General features: G+C 42.8%; 1 protein-coding gene across 1 annotated transcript in view; it reads right to left on the bottom strand.

The window, feature by feature from the left end:
• The window catches only part of LOC308326107 (receptor-type tyrosine-protein phosphatase N2-like), a gene marked incomplete at both ends in the record, with an annotated part of 164,170 nt that overhangs the window by 127,358 nt on the left and 16,568 nt on the right, over window positions 1-20,244 (bottom strand). Inside the window, 7 exons of the mRNA XM_080778916.1 lie at window positions 2,767-3,137; window positions 6,252-6,292; window positions 6,660-6,819; window positions 7,364-7,476; window positions 9,143-9,542; window positions 12,480-12,624; window positions 13,638-13,752. Of these exons, the coding sequence (XP_080635042.1) occupies window positions 2,767-3,137; window positions 6,252-6,292; window positions 6,660-6,819; window positions 7,364-7,476; window positions 9,143-9,542; window positions 12,480-12,624; window positions 13,638-13,752 (1,345 nt within the window). The remainder of the gene's footprint in view (window positions 1-2,766; window positions 3,138-6,251; window positions 6,293-6,659; window positions 6,820-7,363; window positions 7,477-9,142; window positions 9,543-12,479; window positions 12,625-13,637; window positions 13,753-20,244) is intronic.

Here is a 20,244-nt window from a genome sequence, read left to right as displayed (position 1 = left end):
AAGAACTTGTGACTAAATAATAACTGTCTGGAACACATGTTGTCTTGATCCATTACAGTGAGGGCAAACACTACGGCGGTGGCTCAGGGGTAGAGTGGCCGGATGGGTTCAAACCTATGGGTTCCCCCAGAGTTAGTGTCGAAGTGTCCTTGAGCAAGACTCTGAACCTCTAACTTCTCCCAATGTGCAGCTTAGTGCCTTGCATGGTTTCCTCCACCATCAGTGTTTGAATGGGTGAATGTAATGCACAATCTATGTAAAGCGCCTTGGATAAAAGCGCTATATAAATGCACCATTTACCTTTTACTACCATCTCAGTGTGATGTTATGCTGACCTTCTCTCCCTGTGTCACAATAAAAGCGTAACCAATGGCATTGAAAGTAAATGCAAAAATCCACGTCAAAAGCTCTCGGAACCTTCGCAGGGAAGAAAAAAACAACGAGGAGGAGGAACAATGAGCGTGCGTTGGCGTCTTATTTGCAGCGCGGGGCCTGCGGGGTATTTTCAGACACAAGATGGCTGAGCGTCAATATACCGTTCTGAGCGATGAGAAATTGCATCTCTCTGTATCCCCTGATGGCAGAGAGACAACAGAGAGACATGAGAGGGGAGAGAATATAAAAGTCAGAGGTCTGGAGAGAGGGGAGATACGTCCTCCTATTTCCATTTTGTCGCTGTCCAGTGGAAAACTGGTATGTTCAAAACCGTTCAATTTTGTATTATTATAAAAAACTATTAATAGTGAAAAGAGCCAATGCACAAGCTGCAGAACACGTCGCGATTTGACATGTTTTGAGCTTGTATATTTGCTACTGTATTTATGTCATTATTTAAATGATTATTTCACAATCATAACTCTTTTCTTTTGGGCATAGCCATACTTTTATTAGACACATTTTTAAAGGATGTGGGGATGTAATAAATTATAATAGTTTTATAATTTATGTCTAAATAGGCCTATATACCCACCCCCCCCCCCTCTCAGTATTACCTTTCAAATGGTTCTAACTGGAGTCTTGCCGTCGTGTCAATCTAGTTAAGCACCCGAAAATAATTATAGAGTTGAAATATAGTATAATGCTGCCTAATGATGTGATATATATATATATATTATAACTGCTATTAGCTGCCTAATGATGTGATTTATTGTTCTACAGTTTCCAGGGCAAACAGGGGTTCCCCATCTTTTCTTTTTCTAAAAAAAACGACACCCCTTTTTCACCCGGTGCCAATTGCCTAAGTTGTAATCATAGGTGCTACTCTCCCTCTGAGCTCATGCTGCATGAGGAGTGAGCAGGCCACTTCTTAACACAGGGAGTTTAACACGCTTCAACCAGATCCTTTCCCCTCCATCAGGCTGACCAGGGGGAGGCAGTATAGCTATACCTACCGTAGGGGACACAGGGAGAACATGCAAACTCCACACAGAAAGGCCCTTTCACCAACCCCACCGAGGGTATGGGGTATTTACTATTTTCAATAATTTTGTGCGACGCTCTTGTATGATGAAGTAGGCAGTTCATTTACGGAAATACAAAAGTTGAAATATGGAGATATAAGGTTTCCACCTCCAATTTGAATGATGATACAAACCTCAGGCCCTCCGTGGGTTCTATACCCAAACAGCTTTGAAAGCGAGACAAAGCTGTAGACCCGGACCCGCACCCGACAAAGCATAGACCCGCACCGGTGCGCTGTGAAGACATTACATTTGCCAGCAATCTTTCCCTTTTTTTTCCGTAAATTAATGTCCTACGTGATCAGATCATACTGCATCTGCAAGCTCAAAACATGTCAGGAAACGATGCAATTTCATCTTGTAACCGTTTTGAACACATGAGGTTTCGACCGAACAGAGATGATATGTTGAAACTATATAAAACAAAATCAATGCCTTGTGGGTGGACTGTGGACCGTGGGTGGGTGCCACAAACATAACAAACCCATACATGATACCTCTTCAAACCAGATTTCCAGCCCTGAAAATCTGGTCTATCTAAAAATAATCTAATCTGATATGTGCTATCTTGAGAACCATTTCACCCACTAACATCACATACTTAAAATACTGATGACACTAGCCTGGAAACCAGACACATCTTCCACAGTAAATATGTACATTTTGCGCACTCCAGAGTTGTGGGTGACCAAACGGAGCCCACAATACAAAGTGAGACTTTTTTTGCTGTGAAATTGGAATCCGTTTGTAACCGGAAATGAATCTTCCACACCGAAGTTCCAGACTAATACCTACGCAGTGATATTAGTCTGGCCATGCCAGGCTATGATGTCACTGCCATTCTCTGACTGTTTCCTGACAATAACTCTGTTACGGACTACCAGAATTTCACACAGTGGCTCATTGACATGACAACTACTGTACGTACAGTAGAGTTGAATGTGGGTGGACAAAACTAAATAATTGGTCACTAGCACAACCCATAGTAGGACTGAACCTAGTCTGCATTCATGGTAAAACAGTAGAACAGGTTGACAATTTCACATATTATCTTGGACTCACTTTGGACAATAGATTCAGTTTTGATCAACACATTACATCTTTCCCAGCAAAGACGAAACATGGCTAGTCTTAGTTCTACCACTGGATCTCTTCTCCACTAGTCCCTCCCATTTTAGTATAGCTTTTATTTGTTGACAAAAGTGTCAACATATTTAGTCATAGTTTTAATCATCATAGCATAGTTTTTCTTTTGTTTTCATCAGTGAAAAAAGTTACATAATTAATACTGAACAACGACACTTACTCTGTGTCAGTGATGACGTAACCAAAGACATCGTCGTCGCTTTGAACGTCCAGCTGCAGCTCGGGGACGTGCATGGTCTTCTGGTGGGGCTGCTCATACACCACCGCGGCAGGAGGGGGCGCCACCTCTTTAATCCAGCCCTCCACCTCAGACACCTCCTCCACCGTCTGGGTGGTGTCCTTCTTCTGCACCGTCACCTCCGCCTCGCTGGTTCGACTCTGTACGTTCTCCAGGCCGACTGTGTGTCCTCTGGCGGTGGGGGTTTCCACCGCCGCCGCCGCTTCCTGGTTTCTGGGGTCGGGGGCGGCGGTCAGTGCGGTTTTGTCCAGGTACGCCAGGAGCTTGCTGAACAGGTTGTTGTTGTTCTGGGCCTGAAACAAAGCGGGAAAACAAATAGGTTTGAGGTGTGGTTTGAAGAATAGGTAATAGGCTCCAAGCACAGCAGCCATATCGGACAGAAATTGGGCATCCTCCTTACTGTGTTACCAATGATGCTAATTAAGGCTGGTATTGTGCATGTTGGCTCATATGGAAACACTAGTGGGTCTCAAACTGTGGTCCAGGTTCCCTCATGGTTCGTTCCTTGAGGGGGTTCCAAATGGCCCATGACCGGTGTGTAACTCTAAGAGTGTACAAAAACAATTTGATGCTTTCTTTCGTTTTAGGGATTTTAGCTGTTTTTGACAGGGGGGCGGGGGCATTTGAGCATGGGGCTAAATATGTATATATTTTTTACAAAATATTATGGCGATTTCTTTTTTTATTCTTTACTATAGTCCTACTCTTCTGTGGCCAGATGTAATTTCCTGGGGTCTAGTAGGACTATAGTAAATAATAAATAAATAAAATCGCCATAATATTTTGTAAAAAAATACATATTTAGCCCCATGCTTGAATGCCCCCGCCCCCCTGTCAAAAAGAGCTAAAATCCCTAAAACTAAAGAAAGCAGCAAATGAAAAATAATTAACACTCATCTTTTACTTTCTCTAATAACAACCTAAAACATGAACCTTGTTTGAAAAAAACTAAAGTTGTCCTTTAATAACTTTCAGTTCACTACATTCCAAAGAGACATATTGCACATTTGACAACTACACTACATTTCTAGGAAGTGAAAAAGTAGCCTACATTATTTTTTCATCAATATCATATTAACTGCAGCATCAAAGTGTTGCAATCTAAGTAAGTGCACCCGGAAATAATGATAGAGTTGAACAATAGTGCACCTAAATATAATGATATGGCTCATTGTTCTAGTGCTGTTGGCCACACAGATAATTGCTAGTCTTGTCAGAGTATCAATGTAGTAACAATGCAGCATGTATTTAAAATGGCTAACCTATATAATAAAGATCTATTTTTTAAATGGCTAACCTTCCATATAATAAAGATCTATTTTTAAAGTGGCTTATAACATTTCATGTAATAAACATCTAGGCTATAGAACAGTGGTTCTATAGCCGTCAGGTGTCCCTTTAGGTTAGGGGCTCTGGGGGGATAGTTCAATCAAATAATAGTTTTGTTCAATCAAATGGGTCTATAACTCCCGCAGTGTACAAATGGAACCAAATGGAGCCGTAACCCTTACGGATCCATATGGTTGTATTTGTACAGCATAGATTGGGTTTCCATAGAGATGAAAAGAAAAAAGTATCAAATATGGGTCCATGGTCTATAGTGATTCAAACCTTTCAGGATGTGACCCCCCCACAACAATTATCAATTTGACCTGGGGACCCACCCACGCTGGCAAGCTCTTGGTATTGTAGGAGTTGAGACATTATTTTTTGTTCGACTCGGTTACACAGATAATTATGGTGAAAAAAGCATGCAAGCATGTACACTAGATTGGCTATTTAAAAAAAATGTTGCCTCTTGCTTAGCTAATATTTGACAATTTGGCGAATGTTTGACAATTTGGCGAATGTTTGTTTTATACTATAGCTTTTTTGATACTATAGCTACTTTTCAATGCAGTATCTAACTATAAATGCGCCAGGTTCCCAAGTTGCATCGTTCTCAAGTAGGCCGGTGGCTGATGGGCACGTACAGGTCTAATAGGTAATAAATAAGTAATTCATGTGCTGTATTAATAGTATACACATATCATTTCTGTCGGGAGGAAACCACCCAACTCCTTTTTTGAGGTTTTTGATCTTTTTTCTTTTTGCATAAATCAGTGCTATTGAACACGTCTGTGTGTTGGTTAACACTAAACACCAGTTTCCAGAGATGATTGTTTGAGTTATTCCCTCCTAAACACGAGAAGCCCGACTTTTGTTTCATTGAGACTGGAGGGCGCTTTGATAACTTATCAGACATCATGCGTTTTCAGTGAATCACGTGACTTAAAAAAAATCACACCTGTGTGAACCAAGTGCTGAAAAAAGCTGAATAACTCATAATCTACGGAGCTCTCCATGGTTTGGTCCATTAGCGCGATTTTCGGAGGTTTTTGCTGATAATCCGGTGGTCTAGATGGAAACATTGGTGCTTTCTAGAGCAAGGATGGCTATATTTTAGCTCGCTAGCATTGACGCTAATTATGTAGCAACAACGTCCACACACGGGTGCGTGCGCACACCAGTGGTGCACGTGCACATGCACGGCACTACACACACGGGTGCACACCAGTGGTGCACGCGCACGCATGCGCACACCACTCGTGCTCAAAGACACACACACACACACACACACAGGTACACAGGTACACGGACAAAGCTGGATGTAGAAGTGGTTGCACCACTTAAAAAGTCTTCCCCTGCCTGTGGGGGCCAGTGGAAAACCCCCACACAATGGAATCCTATGCGACGACGCAGTGCAATACGATCGCATCTGTTTTTCTAACTTTTCTTCACGGATCTATCATGGATTATTTTCCGGCATTAGGACACTCGTGCATGCTATTCTAAGGCACCCGTGCGTGGAATTGGGTGATTCTTCAAAGGTTAGTGAAAATCACACCCGTGTGAACTGAGTGGTGCAACTACCCCCCCCCCCCCCCTTCCTTCGAGTGGTTGCACCACTCAAAAAACACATCATTGAATGTAATCAATTCCATTTGTGGACTCTCAGAGTTACAGTAGACACCCATGAGGGTCCCTTTGGTTCCTGACTACCAATCATCGAGGTAGATGATTGTGGACCCCTGGAACACTCCTTTAGGACCCTTGGGAGTCCCTGGACCCCACATTGAGAACCTTTTGGTATAAACAACAGTATAAAAATCATTGCAGCATCTCTATGCTGCAATATGATGAGAAATCTCAACATCTTTGTCCTGGGAGTCAGTAGCCCTCTCTTATGACGGGCTGGAGAGCATACATGAAACGTGCCTGGATCTTCCGGCTCGGCAGCTCGATGGGGTGACATCAAACACCGCGCAATTCTTTTGAAATTTGTTTTTCTGGAGTGCAGTTTATCCACAGAGTATATTTACTCTATTTATATTTACTCGTCAAGAGTCTGACGATGGAGGTCTTACCTTATCCTTAGAGTTCAGTTGCTCGGTGTCTGTGTGGCGCTCTGTTGGGAGACGGACAGACAGACAGACAGACAGACAGACAGACAGACAGACAGACAGACAGACAATTCAGTTACATTTCCATATATTGGGTACAGTATAATCTGATATCGCATGTTTTTATCTCGCCACTGTCTATTGTAAGGAGCATTTCACAGGTCTATTAACACTGTAGATTGGATTTTGTAGGCCGGCTACCTCCTAGGAATTGATTGCACTCACTAGATTGGTCCGGCCCCAGAATATGGATGCAGGGATTCAAGTGGTTACATTTTTTTTTAATGCAATTCAATATCTGAATGCAAATGTTATATCATCGATCCTTACTATCATTGTGCTTTGCCTAAAACCTAAAACCACGTCATATACCTTGAATCTGTGGCTCTTCTGTGTTGGTTGTCTTCACCTCCTCCTCCTCCTCCTCCTCCTGCTGCTGCTCCTCATCTCTCACCAATTCCTCCTTCCCGTCCTCCTCCTCCTCCTTCCCCTCCTCCTCCTCCAGGTTTCTGGCTCGGGGTCTGGCCTGCTCCTTTTCCACCACCTGCAGAGAGGGATGTAATGGGGATTGTGTGTGTGTGTGTGTGTGTGTGTGTGTGTATATATTAGTGGTGCCTGGGTCAAGATTTTCAGCGCAATTATCGTGCAGCGGGCGAGGCGGGTCACCCCCCCCTTTCCCCAAAAAAGGAGAAAAAAAGCATTCCGGAATATGGTGATACGTATCGTGAGCTGAGTGAATCGTTACATGCTTAATAGCGTTTTTGTTTTTTTTGCGGGCCGCGGGACGGGCGGGTTTTTGATTAATTAAATAAAAAAAAAACATTTTTAGACCCACCCATCCATTTTACATCCCCCCCACCCATCCATCCACCCATCCATCCACCCACCCACCCATCCATCCCCCCCATCCATCCCCCCCACCCATCCACCCACCCACCCATCCCCCCACCCACCCATCCATCCCCCCCATCCATCCCCCCCACCCATCCACCCACCCACCCATCCATCCCCCCACCCACCCATCCACCCACCCATCCATCCCCCCCACCCATCCACCCACCCATCCTACTGTATACCTGCAGGGCATCAGCGATGAGGCTGGACAGCTGGTCCAGGTCGTGGGTCGTCAGGTCCTCCATGTTCACATGCTTTCTGCCCACATTCTGCACCACGGTCTGGATGAACCTCTCTGCAGGGAGGAGGAGGAGGAAGGGTACACTTGAATTATTCACCCAGGTAAATCTATCCCTCTACTGTGTCTACTTTGAGTTAGTTTTTAATGGAACTAAAGATACAATGAAGACAGCACAGTCTCTAAATAGAAGAGTACTGTACATCTGTGTCAAAGGGTTGAGCTGTATAGAACAGTCAGCCAGTCAGTCAGTCAGTTTTCCTATCTACCTATACATAGGAAAAGGTGCACTAAAGTCCAATCAAATGAAACATATCCATGCAAGTAGCCACACTGTTATTAGCCCATACTGTAGCTGTCTTGTTTATTGTGCCGTGGCTCTGCAGGAGGCTATCCGAGGGTCAGTCTGTGTCTGTGCACCATTTCAACAAGCACAAATACAACATGATAAAAGCATATCAAACCTAACAAGTCATTTCTAACCATGAGTGCTCCAATTTGTAAGTTAAAATGATCAACTCATTTAGCTCCAGGGAAGCTAAATGATCAACAAATCATTTTTAGCACATTTCAAGATAATGGCTGGTGTACTGTAGCAGAGCTGAAAGTGTATTCCCCAAATTAACATGTGTAAGACAGATGTTCATGCTGTCTACAATGCTGTACCGAAACATAGAAAAATCACTTCAAAGTCTGTCTCCTGTCCTGTTAGAAGTATCTGTGAGTTAGATAGTTACAGTAGGGCTTTCTTCCTACCAAAATGTCCTTGAGAAAGATACTGAACTGCAGTTGGTGCCTTGCATGGTTCACTCCACCCTCACTCTGTGTGTGTGTGTGTGTGTGTGTGTGTGTGTGTGTGTGTGTGTGTGTGTGTGTGTGTGTGTGTGTGTGTGTGCGGGCGAGTGCATGGCCACCCGTGTGTATGTGCGCACGTGTGTGTGTGTGTGTGTGTGTGTGTATGTATGAATGAGAGAGAGAGAGTGTGACAGTGAATGTAAAATGAATTCTAAAGCAGTTGTGTCCTATAGAAATGCAGTCCATCTACAAATTACCAGCATCCTAGGAATGTATTTCACTTAAAGTAAAATTACATTTTGATAGAGGTTTGGGCTTTAGTCACTTTGCCATGAAGTACCTCCAATTATTGTTGAGATGTCGTCAATAGTTTTTCTGTTGATAGTTGATGGATAGATATATTCCACAGATATTGCACAGTGAAACAGCTCTAAAAGTCATTTTAGCACATAAATTAACGCAAACAAAGCTGTTTCATAAGTTTCATATTGATATGCGATTAAGCATGTGATTATTTTTTATTAATTCATTACAAAGCCCCTAATTAATTACATCATTTTTCGAGTCCCAGCCTGAATTGAAGCCAATTGAAGATATATCACCAATATATAAGTTACTTACAGATAGTGGCATCATGAATGATACACAACACAAACATCTACCAAAGCTTAATTTGACACCATCCAGATTCAGCCAAATAATCAAACAATAATCCACAGAATAAAAACAACTACCATCCACAGAATATAAACACCTACCATCCACAGAATATAAACACTTACCATCCACATAATATAAACACCTACCATCCACAGAATATAAACACTTACCATTCACAGAATATAAACACCTATACCATCCACATAATATAAACACCTCCCACCCACAGAATATAAACACCTACCATCCACAGAATATAAACACCTACCATCCACAGAAGAGAGCGGCTGCTTGACAGTGGGACCTCGACTTGCTGGCACATTCTGAAGCATTAGTGTCTCTTTGGCGGGCCCAGAACCGCCAGGGCTGCTACCGTAGACCGGTCTGCTGCGAGGGGCCGGTGCATCCTGGATCTCCGGGGTCTTCATAACCCCCTGCTGGAGGTCCAGCTGCCCCAAGAGGTACTGCCTCAGGGCAGCCACGAGCATGTCCCCCTCGGCCTCCGCCCCCAGAGGACGAGGTCTGTCCTGGCGAGAAGACTGGGGTTGGAAGGAGGAGGACATGCCGGGGGAGAAGCTGAGGGAGGATGAGGACTTTTGACCCCTACCCGGGGCCTTGGACCAGGAGGGGTGGTAGTCTGCTCCAGCGCCTGATTGGAAGCGGTCAGTCTGTAAAATGAAATGGATGTGAATCCATGTTAAAGCATAATGCTAGTAATAATTTCCACGTACCCAGGCTTTATTTGCCCTGGGTGATGGGAGTGCTGAATAGGCAGGGAGGATGATGATCGGTATGATCGGTACAAGCAGAAGTACGGCATTGCTGAACTGTGCGTATATCTATTCTACGTCCGAGCATAGACATGGTAACGCCCCGCCTGCCTTTGATTGGCCTACCGACACTGCCCGTCTTGCCCCAATGGTCTCACCAGACTGTCCTCCGAGACGCGAGGTTACTCCGTGGTGGGAATAATAACAATTTGTATGATTTGATTTGGTGTGTTCTAAATTAAAGTGTTAGTGTTGATTATCGCGTATTAATCTAATTATAGTAAACTAATACAATTATACTAAAATAGATAAAGTTCAAGGGGAAACGCCTGAACTGTCGCTGTGAGTGACCTCGCTGCAGAAGTATTTATCCAGACATGGCACACACGCACACACACACACACACACACACACACACACACACACACACACACACACACACACACACAGTAAGTAACACTGTGAGTGTGTAATATACAGAATATACACTAGACCATTAAATAACGTTATGCGCATGAGGCGATTTCACTCCTCCTTCTGGGTAGGAACAGAGTGCATTCTGGGATTGATTGCCACAATAACATGAACGTGTTGGCCGTTGACTATCATTGTGCATTTTTGCACGCGTTCACGTATGAAACATTCGTTCACGTGTCATGGGCCCAATAACATGAACGTGCGCAATGATAGTCAACAGACCTGCGCTGGCTCGAGCTGCAATGATACATTTGGCATTGGTCCCGTTGCTATGGCAACGCCCCGTCACTTCCGCTATGGGACGTAAAAGTCTGACCCCCGTCTACCTCGGTTTACAAAGAGGATTTTCAAAGCTCCATAAATTCAGAATCTAGGAGAACTGTCCTTGGTGGATCTTCTGCCATTCAAAGTTTGGATCTAATTTGTGACTTTTACCGCGTTCCTCCCTACATGTAAACATTGCTGACGACAGTTAAGCAGTGTGTGCTTACACTGAGGATAGCAGTGTGTGCGTGCTGACTGTGTGTGGGGGGTGGGGCGGCGGGCAAACTCGTCCTCTTAAAGTGGATAGCGGCACAGCTTACATTCATAAATGCTATGCTAGCTTGGCATACAAAGTATTAACTATACTAAGCATGCAATAATGGAAACACAAGCCCAACATTATCATAACAATACAGATAGAAAGCACCCAGATTTCACATTAATCTTCCTCAGTTAATCATACCTCTAAAGGACTCCCACGCAGAGCACACACACGCACCACACACACACACACACACACACACTCACACACACCCCGCTGGTCCCATGAGCCTCCGCCACCTTTAACCCTCTATAGGGGGGTGGGGGGTGGGCAGCCCCTCATTTTTAGCCCAAACCCTCTAACCGTATACCTCCCCCAATGGAAAATACTTAAATTATGAGGTACTTTTACTTTAATTGAGTATGTCCATTTTCCAATACGTTATAGTTCAACTCCACCACACCTTATAGGCAAATATTTTAAGCTACTTGTTACTTTGCCGATTTAGATTGTTACAGAACATGCATTAACCATTTAAGGCCTAATTTATACCTCATGCATTCAACAATAGCATATCAAACGACGCATTGTGAGCTTTTGGATCTATTAAAAAAAAATTGTAAAAATGTGAGTAGTAGTAGTTAAAGGACAACTTTAGTTTTTTTCAACCAAGGTTCATGCTTTAGGTTGTTATTAGAGAAAGTAAAAGGTGAGTGTATTTATTTATATATATTTTTAAATTAGTATAGACCTACTAGACCCCAAGAAATTACATCTGGTCACAAAAGATCACAGGATCTACTGAAAGTGTCAAACTGACACATTGGCCCTATGACACAGTGTGGCTTCCCCCCAGTAGGCCTCCTTCACATTCAGTAGATCCTGTGATCCTGTTTTGATTCCAATACTATATTGTGGTATTGCTACTTTAATGTAAGTAAAAAAAATAAAAGATCGGAGTACTTCAAACCCTCTCCATCTCCCCTTCCACATCAGTGGGGAGGGGGGGGGGGCATTCAGCCCGTCCCCTCTAGCCGCCCCCCCCTCCGTGACGGACATGACAGGCGGCCAATCGGTGGCAGAGTTATTAATTAGGGGTGTGAACTCCTGAACCCTGGGCTGGTATAATTGGAGTCATAAGACCCCCGCTGGGAGAGACCATCAGTCACACACACACACACACACACACACACACACGCACACGCACGCACACACACGCTTGGAGAAACCATCAGTCCTCTGGATGTTATACCAAACACTGTTCATGAAAACACACAATAGTGTGTGTGTGTGTGTGTGTGTGTGTGTGTGTGTGTGTGTGCGTGCGTGCGTGCGTGCGTGCGTGCGTGCGTGCGTGCGTGCGTGCGTGCGTCTGTGTGCGAGTGTATGTGTGTGTGTGTGCGTGCGTCAGGCTGCAGGCTGTTTATTCAGACACCTGCTCTTCATTTATACAAAGTAGACAGTTACATCCTCGGCAGAAACCTTATATCTCCATGTTTCAACTGTTTAATGTTTTTTGCATAACACAATGCTAGTCTACTTGATCATACAAGAGTGCTCACATCTTGATTATTACTACTATTATTATTATATTATTACTATTACTTACAATTACTTTTACATTTTTGCTGTTAAGGTGAGATTAACGTCATAAACCCCACGTGGTTATCTAAATCTCACCTGCAGAACTCAACATTATGTTGTTGTTACAACTTAGTTATCATTTTTTTTAAATGCAAATGAAAATAAAATATATACTAGGGTATGTACACTCCACCAACACTCCGACAAGACCCACCAAAGCTCCTCAGGAATGGTCTCACGACTCTCACCTTGCTGGGGGTTTTGGGGACAGCAAGGGGGGCTGTCTTGGGGAGGAGACCCAGACGCTGGAGGTACATCTGGAGGTTTCTGTTCAGCTCCACCTCCACCGGCATCACCCTCTGGTCAGCCGGGCCCACCGCCTCTGCTACCAGCCTGGAGGAGAGAGACGGGTGGAGGGAAGAGAAGAGAAGCTCAAAGCTCTATATGTGACCAAACTTGACACAGAGTGAGTCATTGGAGTTTTTTTAGTTTATTGGTTGTTCAGTTTGACCAGTTTTTGGAGATATGGCTTATAGAGTTAAATTACTTAATTTCCCCTCTCCTGAAACAGCTAGTTTTGCCGACTGTCTCTGTATCAAAAAGAGTCACGTATTTCAGTGGTCTGAAATTTGTGACGTGTTGGGAGCTTGAGGATAAGCTGTTGGTACACGGCATTATGATGCCACCAAGGCCTTTCAACATACATTTTAGTATTACAGTACAGTTTATTTTCTAAATATATTGTATGTTTAGTTGACCAAATTCGTTGGATTTGTCAACTAAAACTAGACTAAAAGTAAAGGATTTCATTTGACTAGACTAAAATAAAATTGATATTTTTTTTCGTTTTAAACGTGACTAAAACTAAATCAAAATTCTGTCAAAATTAACAGTGTGCTACAGATGTCTTCTGTAAATGTGTTGGATACGATATGATACAACTTTATTGTCTTTGACATGTCCTCTTGATTTACCGATTTTGGTTTAAAAGCAGAACAGACTGGTACAAAATTGTCACCGGTGGTGTCTTATCATGGAAGCAGGAATTAAGCTGCACGTGAGAGCACTCTACGGCCCCATCATGCTGGGCAAATCGGCTTTGGCAACAAACGTGTTCCAAAGATTCTCTCGGCGTCACATCAAGGCCTCCTTGCTACTATTACACACATGCACGCACACACACCTGTCATTTAATATGCCAGGACTAATTTGCACCTGCTTTTAGAGGCATAATTCTCCACGCAACAACTGAACCCTAGCTGTGGTAAACCTTAATGAATAGTCAACCACACTTCTCAAATATCCCACACACACACACACACACACACACACACACACACACACACACACACACACACACACACACACACACACACACACACACACACACACACACACACAAGTACCTGCTATCAGTGTTGTAGATGAGTTGGTGGTCCAGTGGTCTGTGTGGAATCCTCCTGAGTTTGGACAGCTCTCTGGATAGAACCTGCTGCGTGCGTTCATCCTCCCAGGTCAGCCCTGAAACACACACACACACACACACACACACACACACACACACACACACACACACACACACACACACACACACACAAATCCCAAATCCAAATAAGTTTTACTCTATACATGTACACAAGGTCAAGATGTAACACTATAGCACAACCTTAAACCTTAAAACATAGCGAGGCCCTGATAGCAACAAAGACCTTTCACTTAATTGGCTAAAACATGTCTAGAAGAAACCAAAGTTCTTGCAGCCTTGTTTAGTTACAGAAAAGAACCAGAGTCTCTTTTGTTTCACTGTGATAATCTCAGAACAGATCTGCAGAACGCTGTTCATGTTTCTGTCTTCAACTGTGAGGCTGTGAAACCAGCGGATGAAAGAACAGCACAGAAGACTCAATACACGCTTGATAAAAAGATTGCACGAAAGATAATGTTGTTTCTGTATAAGGTTATCTCTGCTGCCCTCGCTTCACAATATATGGTTATCAAAACTATTTGTACCGTATGTACAAGTTCCACACTTTATTGTGTATGAAAGGTCACACATCACAATCATATTTCTTCGCTAAGCAGAAAGAATTTCAGTAAATGAAGACAGCATTCACAGTGTGTATTCAGTCAGCAGAGACAGAACATCCTCTGAGAGGTAAGTATAAGTAAGATGGAATTAAATGGCTTATTGTCGGCGTCTATCTAGCTTTACACAGCACTGTAGAACAGTGCTTTTCAAACTATTTGTGCCCAAGGCAAAGCAAAGCAAAGGGCAATTCAAAATCTGTATATCCTTACAAAATAGCTTCTATAACAGTGGTTCTCAAACATTTTATGTCAAGGACCCCTAAATTGATATGTAGGCCTATTTGGTTTAGATTTATATAAAAAATGCAAATGTATTCGACATTTCTTTTCGATATTTTTCAAACATTCAATTCCTTCCGAGCTACTGTAGTAGTTCATCAATTTGTTGAGTATGTTATAGTTTTTTCATTAATATAAAAAATCTGTATCTAAAGTTAAATGGTAAATGGTAAATGGTGCATTTATATAGCCCCTTTATCCAAGGCGCTTTACATAGATTGTGCATTACATTCACTCATTCACACCCATACACCGATTGCGGCGGAAGCCATGTACCAACCAGCACATCGGGAGCAATTTGGGGTTCAGTGTCTTGCCCAAGGACACTTTGACATGTAGACAAGAGGAGCCGGGATTCGAACCGCCGACCCATGGATCATTGGACGACCTGCTCTACCTCCTGAGCCACAGTCGCCCCTTCTAATCTAAAGTTTAAAACAAATTGCAGTTTAGGAAAAAGTAATAGGTTATATTTGCCTCTAAAATGTAGTAAAGTGGAAGCATTAAGTATCAAGACATGGAACTAGTACCTTGGAATTGTACTCAAGTAAATGTACTTAACTTTCTAACCACCGGCTACACAAGCCGTTGCATTATTACGCTGAGTCTGCAGTTCCCAGGACTGAACCCATGACCTTGTGATTTAAAGGCAACTCTCTCTAGCGACTAAGCTACCTGGCACGAGAAGCCATATTATTAAGGATATCGACACTTAAATCTTTAGTCAATGTCAGCATTTGCTCTCTTGTGATTCAATATTTATCTTCAGTATTCAATATTTGTCATGGATTTATTTGAGCGTGTTGCCTCAGTGCGCGCGCGTGTACAGTATTGGTGTGTCGTGTATAATGCTTATGTTTAGGTTGCTAGGTTTTTGGTTTACCTGGCATTCTAGTTTCTAGAGGAACTACACAGCACTCTCTGCGTTCTGTGTACAGTATATGTTTACCTTGTTTGCTGTAAGTGCCTGTTTAGCGTCTGCTAAATGCCCACGTTGTAAATCATACTCATAGGTCCAAAAGTGTTACTTTTCAAGATTCAAATAAAAATATATATTAATAGCAGCAGATCTACATGCTCAAAACATGTAGCTCCGGGCCACATTTTGAGCTTAGTGGATCTGCTACTTTAGATTATCTTTGTGTGACGCTGTAGTAATTTACAAAGAAAAACACACAAAGTTAGAATATGGAGATCGAGGCTTCTGCTCGACTGCAATGAAATTGTATGTTATGTCCTAAAACACCTTGTGTAATCAAGTGACTGGGGGAAACATCCCATCCCGTCAGGCAGAAAACATATCCCCATTTACCAACATTGTAAATGCTCCTCTCTTCCCTGTCAATTAATGGTGTACATAAGTTATGATGGAAATTAAGGGAAAAGGGTTAAGCTTGTGTGGGTTTTATAAATATTTAACCGATGCAAAGAATGAACACGATCTTAGTTGTGACTAATGATAACTTCATTGGATCCATTGGAACAGTGGATCCAGTGGAAAATATGCTTTTTTATTCTTATTTTCTTTTAGCTGAACAGTAACCGTTTGGGATACAAGGTTTCCACCTGACAATATACAAATAAATGGATTTTCTGCAAATTGTGCTGAGCGTGCGCTGGTTTGCCTCCCACTGTGAACCCATTATGGTTCCTCAGTAGGGGAGGAGACGAGGCAACAGCAAAGTGTCCTTGGAAACTCTGAGTTTAGTCAGTGACTCTGACTCAGCAAAAAATTAAAATAAATAAACAATTCATCACAGGATGAGAGGCCTGATGAGCAATAGGGAATAATAAATGTGATTATACACTTTTTAACAAAGCCTTTCCTTCTAGTGTTTGTGGTGCTTTAACATCTATGATCTACATGATTAGGTTGTGGGTTTTTCTCCACCCGCGCACATTTTTTTCCTGCGTTTTATTTCTGAATACAAAAAATATCATCTTCTTCAGTCCTAAGTTTAAAATGAGGAACAATGGAAGTCACCATAACATCATATTCATAATAATCACTACAGAGACAAAACATGCCAACAGACTGTTGCTTCTACAACACAAAGACACTGATTGTTTTCTGCTTTATTATTATTACGCCAACTGTACTGCCTAATTCATGATTAGTCCTACATTGTTGTCCCACACGGCCAATAATGGCTGATCTACAAGATCGCAACACGTTGTGATCTTGTAGCGTGGCTACTTTTAGACTTAACAACTAGTAGAGCCAGAAGATCTCTCACGGGATGCTTTGCTTGGGGCATTACACGTCATGCTTTCCTATGTTTAACGTGCATCCAAACATGGCATTTTGGCAGGCAAATGGCGGAGCCGGTGCCAAAACGCCAGATGGGACAAGAGTGGAGGAGCTCCACAAGACGAGCAACCAGGACATTCGGCAGATGGGGGGCTGGCATCTGGGAAAAGATACAAGGCATGCACACTGTCTGTGTCTTCCAGGTGAAAAGATATGAGCCATGCACACTGTCTGTGTCTTCCAGATGAAAAGATACGAGCCATGCACACTGTCTGTGTCTTCCAGGTAAAAAGATATGAGCCATGCACACTGTCTGTGTCTTCCAGGTAAAAAGATATGAGCCATGCACACTGTCTGTGTCTTCCAGGTAAAAAGATATGAGCCATGCACACTGTCTGTCCCTTCCATAGGTTATGATGTGACCGACGTAAAGACACAAGACACCACTACACCCCTTTGGCAAGCATCATCGCTGCCAAAAAAAAAGCATCCGAGTCAGAGCTATCAGAGACAGCTGCATGCACGCTGCGCTGTGCCAGCATCCTCCATCAAACCACCATAAAACCCTGGGCATTAATGGCCGCTGTGATGGCGAGGAACACGCGCGTTAATGGCCAACGACAGATGATGAGTGACACGGCGGCTTGATAAACGCCAGGGCCCCTGCCAGGGTGTTCCACCAGCCGCTCCCAACCTGTGGGCCATGAGGATATTGCGACTGGGAAAACACTTAAATAAATTATAAATAATTATGATAGTATATGAATTTATATTGAAAATAATATGTAAATAAAATGTGATATTCTTCTTTAAAGTTATAAAAAATGTCAGGTGTAAAGGAGCAACTTGGACACTCAGGCATGAAGGAAGCATGAGTTCAAGTCCGTTGCTCTCCCCGTGTCCCTCATATAATTATGGGGACTAGGTTGGTGGAGGGTGTGTAGAGCCCAGGATCACATTAGATAATTGACACAGGGGTGAAAAATGGGTTACAAAATCGTGGGATAAAAAAAAAAAAAAAGAAAAATTATAATCCTTATACGGATAAATAGGAACTATATATACCTATCTTTTTATGTATATCTTTTTACAATATTCACGTGTTGTTCTGAGAAACAGGGATTGCCAGGTTAATGTGTTACAGACAGAACTACTGTATTGCTTCAGGGATGATCGCAACGCAACCTTGGTTTGGTTTCTACACTCGCAGACTTTAAGGCGACCCTCATCTCGTCTATAGGGAGGAGGAGGAAGATGGAGAGGAGAGGAGATGAGGATAAATATGCAGAGATGATGAGAAGGGGAGAGGGAACGGGGTGCATGTGTGGGCGGTTATGAGGCTCAGAACAGCGGCATGAGCCTGTTTGAATATTCTAAGGGCCATTAGTGTTCCGAGCGGTGTGTGTGTGTGTGTGTGTGTGTGTGTGTGTGTGTGTGTGTGCATGTATATGTGAAGCTATAACAGACAGACAGACAGAAGTGAGCAAGCAAATTATGCAAGCACTAAAGATGGAAAAACAGACAGACAGACAGACAGACAGAAAGAGAGCAAACTGTGTTATCTTTCTCCAGCTGTGCGTGTGTGTGCGTATGTGCATGTGTGTGTGTGTGTGTGTGTGTGTGTGTGTGTGTGTGTGTGTGTTTGAGTGAGTGTGCACGTCAGGGTTTTTAAATGCAGATGTGAGTTGTGCCCCTCTAATGGTCTCTCCAGACAGCCAGAGCCAACATCTCATTTGCATAATTCATTTCTCCTCACAACTGCTTGATAAATGCTCCTAAATTCATCTCACCTCTCTCTCTCTCTCTCTCAATCTCTTTCTCCCCCCCATCTCTCTGTGATATCCCAACATATCTCCCCACTCCATCACCGAGCGCCTGCTTTGCCCAAATCAAATGGGAGGTGGTTGTGTCTTTCGGTTTCATTTGGTTTGTATATTTTTCACTGAAAGAGCATCAGAATTGGGTGCAAGCAGAGAACGGACAGGGAGAGACACAACCTGAAACAGCATATAAACAGGTGTGTTGGTTAGCGGTTAAGGCACATCTCTCTCTCTCGTTGACACATTTAAACTCAGTCAGGTAGGACACCTACTGGTTGATAAGTAGTACTGCCTGAAGCTCATAGAGAAAATATTTGTTCTGGATAGCATGAACGCTTTCTTGGAAGAGCGAGCGGTAGAAGTCTCATGGCCTGCCACGTGGGAGACCTGGGTAGCAAGTCAAGCCCACAACACGTCACATAGCGAGCTTGTAGATAAGCTATTTTATACTTATGTTTGAAATTATCCCTTTTTTGTATTTTACTCGTGCTTTAAAGATTTTGCCTGAAGGAGAGAGCTTGTTGATCTGCCATTTGTTTTAATTAGTTTTTTGTTTATACATTTTTCATTTCCTGAAATGTAAGCATTTTTGACATAAGAGGTTTCCACCTGACAGTAACGTGTGTCTTCGGAGGAGCATGAAAGGAGTGTGGAAGCTTTTAGTAGCATTCTGTTCTAAGTAGGGTTGCCAACCGTTATATAAAATAAGGAATTGTCCCTAATTTGGAAACAATGGAGTTAAGAGGTTTAATTTGTCTGAAGCGCCTTTTACTACTTTTCATTGGTTCAATTTTTTTTTAACCAACACACGTAAAGGGTAATAGCACTGATTTATGAAAAATGTAATAGCACTGATTTATGAAAAAATTAAAAAATGTAAGACCTAAAAAAATGGAGTTAGGTGCATGGTTTCCTCCGGACAGCAACAATATATTTACATAGGCCTATCTATATACAGGTTGTTTTTTACCTATAGACTGGACCTTTTTTTACCTATAGACTGGACCTTTTTTTCTTTACAAAAAAAAATCCACGCTCACAAAAGCTTCACGTTGTGACGTATGTGTTGAGCTTGTAGATCTGCAATTTTTTAATTTTGGCTAATGTGTCTCCTCCCAGAATATGGATACCGGGGTTCCAAGTGGTTAATATAATATACAAAAAACGGTGTAGAGTGAGATCTTTCTCTGGGCGTCCCTTATTTGAATTGTTGCAGGTAGTTGGCAACCATGGTTGGACTTGGAAGCACTGCAGAAGTGTGAGCTGACAGTTAAGTTACTGTGGAGAAACGGTAGCATTGGTATTTATTGGGGGGGGGGGGGGGGGGGGACTCATTGTCATTCACTGTAAAAAGCAGCATGATGTAACATGCTGAAATCCCAGTCTGTCTTCAGCAGTATAGCTGGCAGGCCCGAAAGACGGGTGTATGTCTCCCTCTGTAGGCCATAGCTGTTATAACTGCAGTACAACATGCAAGCAAGGTTCCCCTAAAATGTTTGTTTTCCGACTCTGCCAAATGCAGTGACTCTGATTACGTCTGATACTAAGTGCACACTGCACAGCCCTGAGTCTTGG

This window comes from Protomyctophum bolini (assembly GCF_963924005.1).
Source record: "Protomyctophum bolini genome assembly, chromosome: 12".
Taxonomy (NCBI): Eukaryota; Metazoa; Chordata; class Actinopteri; order Myctophiformes; family Myctophidae; genus Protomyctophum; species Protomyctophum bolini.
Note: the sequence above shows the minus strand (reverse complement) of the source record. Positions and strands in the feature narration are given on the sequence as shown.